This window comes from Vigna unguiculata, chromosome 4 (genome assembly GCF_004118075.2).
Source record: "Vigna unguiculata cultivar IT97K-499-35 chromosome 4, ASM411807v1, whole genome shotgun sequence".
NCBI lineage: Eukaryota > Viridiplantae > Streptophyta > Magnoliopsida > Fabales > Fabaceae > Vigna > Vigna unguiculata.
In genome coordinates this window covers 41,048,038-41,051,963 of record NC_040282.1, presented here as the reverse complement: position 1 = coordinate 41,051,963, position 3,926 = coordinate 41,048,038, and the positions used below count along the sequence as shown (strand labels likewise).

General features: G+C 26.8%; 1 protein-coding gene across 1 annotated transcript; it reads right to left on the bottom strand.

Moving 5' to 3' along the window:
* Positions 1 to 752: 752 nt before the first annotated feature.
* On the bottom strand, positions 753 to 2,092 carry LOC114180916 (F-box/FBD/LRR-repeat protein At4g26340-like). The gene is made up of 3 exons (XM_028067210.1): positions 1,382 to 2,092; positions 1,137 to 1,286; positions 753 to 1,043 (listed from the first exon to the last, which is right to left on the bottom strand). Exons 1-3 carry the CDS (start codon positions 2,090 to 2,092, stop codon positions 753 to 755), a joined length of 1,152 nt encoding a protein of 383 aa, XP_027923011.1.
* Between the last annotated feature and the right edge of the window lie 1,834 nt (positions 2,093 to 3,926).

Here is a 3,926-nt window from a genome sequence, read left to right as displayed (position 1 = left end):
TTCTGTAGAAAGATAATTCAAGTTTAGAGAAAAAAAAAATTACTATTGAGGTGAGAAAAATAATTTTTTTTTTACTTATTTGTATTAATGATTAACCGGAAATAAACTCTGCAGGTTTGTGGAAAAATTGAGAAATAGAAAAAGACTTGAGATTTCAAGATACTACACCTGAACCAGGTTGTATTGTTTTAACTTATTCGTTTTATATGTTTATCTTCAGTAGTGTTTTATATATTATAATTTTTTATTTCATATAAAAATATATAGATATGTGAAATATAAAATTTGAATCAGACTATTCAAAATCTCAATAGAAGAGAATAATTGAGGCTTTAATTGTATCACGTAGAAGAGCTATGAATAAACATATCAAAATAGATAAGAAAAATAAACTAGAAGATACAAGTAGATGATGTTTGAATGAACAAGATAATAATAACATAGATATAGGTGAAAAAGAAATGTTAAATAAAATTAATTATCACAATTTAATAAATAATTTTGCATCAAAAAAATTTGAAAAATAAAATAAAAGATTTCATTTTTTTTAAATTTGTTTTAGGTCTCACAGACTCTTTAACTGCTTCCTAGGTATTCTTAGTGCAAATTACAAAGATTAAACCTCAGTTTTCATAAGCAATTAATTCTGGACAAGAGGATAATGTGTTACAAACTTTCATAGTTTTTGATAAACATGTCAACATCTACTATATATACTAATGGAAAAAAAAAAAAAAAAAAACCTTAATTATTCAATAGTAATTATCAAATGATAGTTTACAAGTATCTGAACTCTTCATGCATGAGGATAAATCTCTTATCATATTTAGTTTCTCCCCATTGTAAGAGTAAATATTGATTTTCATGGTCCTTAAATATTTTGCATTCTGCATAATGTATCTTGCAAATAGAAACTCATCCATCGAACCCCTGTAACATCCAAGAGTACAGGTTTTAAGGTGTGATGAGATGCATGCAGGAACAGATTGTGGGTCTGGCAACACTGCTTCTTCATGGCCTTCAGCAGATGAACCAAAACTTATCTGTGAACAACAATCATAAAACTATATTAATAACAAATTTGAAGAAAAGATAACGAGAAAACTCATATACTTCCAAGGATTAAATCATCAAACCTTATCAATATAACCAATTGCAAGAGTTTGAAGCATGGGACAATGCCTCAGCGTTTCCAACAACTCAACCCAATTATTCTTAATATACAGGTTATCCAATTTAAGTTGAACTAAATTCTGAAAGTCAAAAATCCATTCTTGCTGACGGAACTGCAAGAGATACATACAAAAACAATATCATCAGAAATATGCCTTTTTCTCCTTAAGAATAGAAAGTAGTAACAAACAAATCTCACGTGCATTACCATATCCGAGGACAAAACTTTAACATTCTTCACAATTTCGAATGGAAAAAGCTTTGCAGCCATGTTGATCAAGTTGTACAATCTGCTGAACTTTCTTTCACCATGGATAAGTATATGTTTGACTTCCAAGTCCTCAAGATTAGGGCACCCAGAGAGAAGCTGTGAAAGATCTAGACCTTTTGAGAAGAGCACACAATTCAAATGCAAGATTTTAAGCATGGGAAAATCAACAAAGGGGATATTTTTCACTGTTATATTGGCCAATTTCAGAAATACAAGAGTTTTGAAGGTAAACACCACAGAGGGCATGACAATGTAAAGATCCAAACTGAGGTCGAGGTGTTGAATTCTTGCACTTCCACTCACTGCATCCTCAATTCGTGTCTTGATGATGCTTTCAGTATCACGAATGGCGCTATAACTATAACGAATGGTAGGATCAAAAGAGTTGAAAAAATAATTGAGGCGAAATCTGAGGAGGGGTTGGTCTCTATCACGCGAACGCAAAAAAGAGAACACTGAGTGGAAAAATTGATCGTAGGTCTCTTTGCGGTTTTCATTACCAATACAGAAATCGAAAGAGGTTACTGAACGCCATAGAAGGTACCAACGTTTAGAGAGAACACTGGTTGCAACCACTTGTTTGGTTGGAAGAAAAGATAAAATGTATAATAGTATATCATCGGAAAAGTTACTGATCATATCAGCCATGGTTTAGAATATCAAAAGTTTACAGTGTCTAGTTTAGCCATGGTTCAGTTTCTTATTATAGGAATAACTCACCGCTTAATCTATCTTTACTACTTCCAAGATATTATCAAATGTATCTCAAATATTTTGATAATATATATCTCTAAAACATTGATAGGTTAATACCTTAATTACCATATAATAATTATTGTTATATTTTTAATACATATAATATTATAATATTATAATATAATAATTGATTATATAATATCTTTAAAACATAATATTTGATTATCTTAGATTAACCAAATATGTTTAATATATTTATTTATTTGTAACTATATTACTCCTTACTTATATATCATACATATTGTTTAAATTCTGATTGATTTACTTCAACGTTGGAGATATGAAGAACATTATTTAGTGTATTCAACACGTTTGAATAGTTTAAAATATTAAATAAAATAAAAAGAAATTGATTTAACAAATAATAAAAAAATTTAAAACCCAAAAAATTAGTGTTTTTATCTTTTGTTATCTTTCATTTTGATAATATAAAAACATTAAACCAAATTATCATATTATCAAATAAAATCTAAGTAAAGAGAGATAATTGTACGTGTTAATGTGTGTGGTTGTTATTGTGTTTGGTTAAATAGATAGCTTTTAAAAAACGTTTAAAAAATATATGATTAAATTATGTGATGTCGTAGAAATTTTAATAATTAGGATAATATATAAATATGATTAAATATTTTAAGTGAAAGATAAAAAGGGTTGGTAGTTATATTTTAAAATATTAATTTTATTTTAAAATATTTTTTAAGAAATAAGATTTGGTGAATGATATTTTAGTTAAGAAAATATTAAACAAATTTTTTAAGAGATAATATAATATTATAAAATAATACTTTAACGATATTTATTATAATATATTATATGGGAACATAAGTATATTATTATATGTATATAGATATAATATAATTAAGTTTTTAATAACTCATGAGATATGAGGTAATATTTGTTACTAAAATTTTAATGAGTTTATCATAATACTTTTTGTGCATCAAATGTCCTAAGAGGTAAAATTCGTTTGTAGGTTAAATTATAGTCATAAGTAAAGCAAACTGGATGAGAGTTTAGACGTTACTAAAAACCATATATTTTCTATTAATTTTATTTTAAAAATAAAATTTTATAAAATATTTTTACAAATTTTGTTATAAAAAAATAATTTACAAGAAATTATGGTCAATTTTTTTGAAAAATATTGTACATAAAATTTTATAAGAAATACTTGCAAATTTAATAATTTTATAGAAAATAATTATCCGCAAAGTAATTACCTACTAAATAAAACTCTCATAAGAAATGGCAAATAAAAAATTACTTTTTGCAAAATTTTATAACAAATTTCCAAGAAACTCCCATGAAATATAGAAAATTCTTGTAGTAAGAGGGTAAAACATGTGAGTTTTTTTTAAGGAGTGACATGAATTAGTTAAAGATTAAAATTAGCTACATTAAACTTTAGAATATCCATGTGGGTGGCTAACTACTTTAGCTATTTTAATTGTCTCAACATGTTTTAACTTATTTAAATTAGGTTTTGTATCTTATTTGTTAATTTGTGAATATATATCGAGTTTTTGGTGTATTGTTTTTGTGTGATAAACCTTGTATGGGCAAGGGATAATTGCTAAAATGTTTGTGTGTATGGTGACTCAACTAAAGATGGTACATTGTACCAGTATCTAATGGTGAGCTTCATCTAGATCAATCCCTAGAAAAGTGGTGGAAAGTTGCAGCTGCGAGCTTCGCCTAAAAGACTCCTAGAAAGCAGTGAAAATGG

Excerpts from the sequence above, each read along its gene's own strand:
- LOC114180916 (XM_028067210.1), bottom strand. The coding sequence starts at position 2,092 with ATGGCTGATATGATCAGTAACTTTTCCGATGATATACTATTATACATT. Across the intron at positions 1,287-1,381 it reads AAGTTTTGTCCTCGGATATG|TTCCGTCAGCAAGAATGGAT; the intron begins GTAATGCACGTG and ends TATCTCTTGCAG. Across the intron at positions 1,044-1,136 it reads CAATTGGTTATATTGATAAG|ATAAGTTTTGGTTCATCTGC; the intron begins GTTTGATGATTT and ends TGTTGTTCACAG.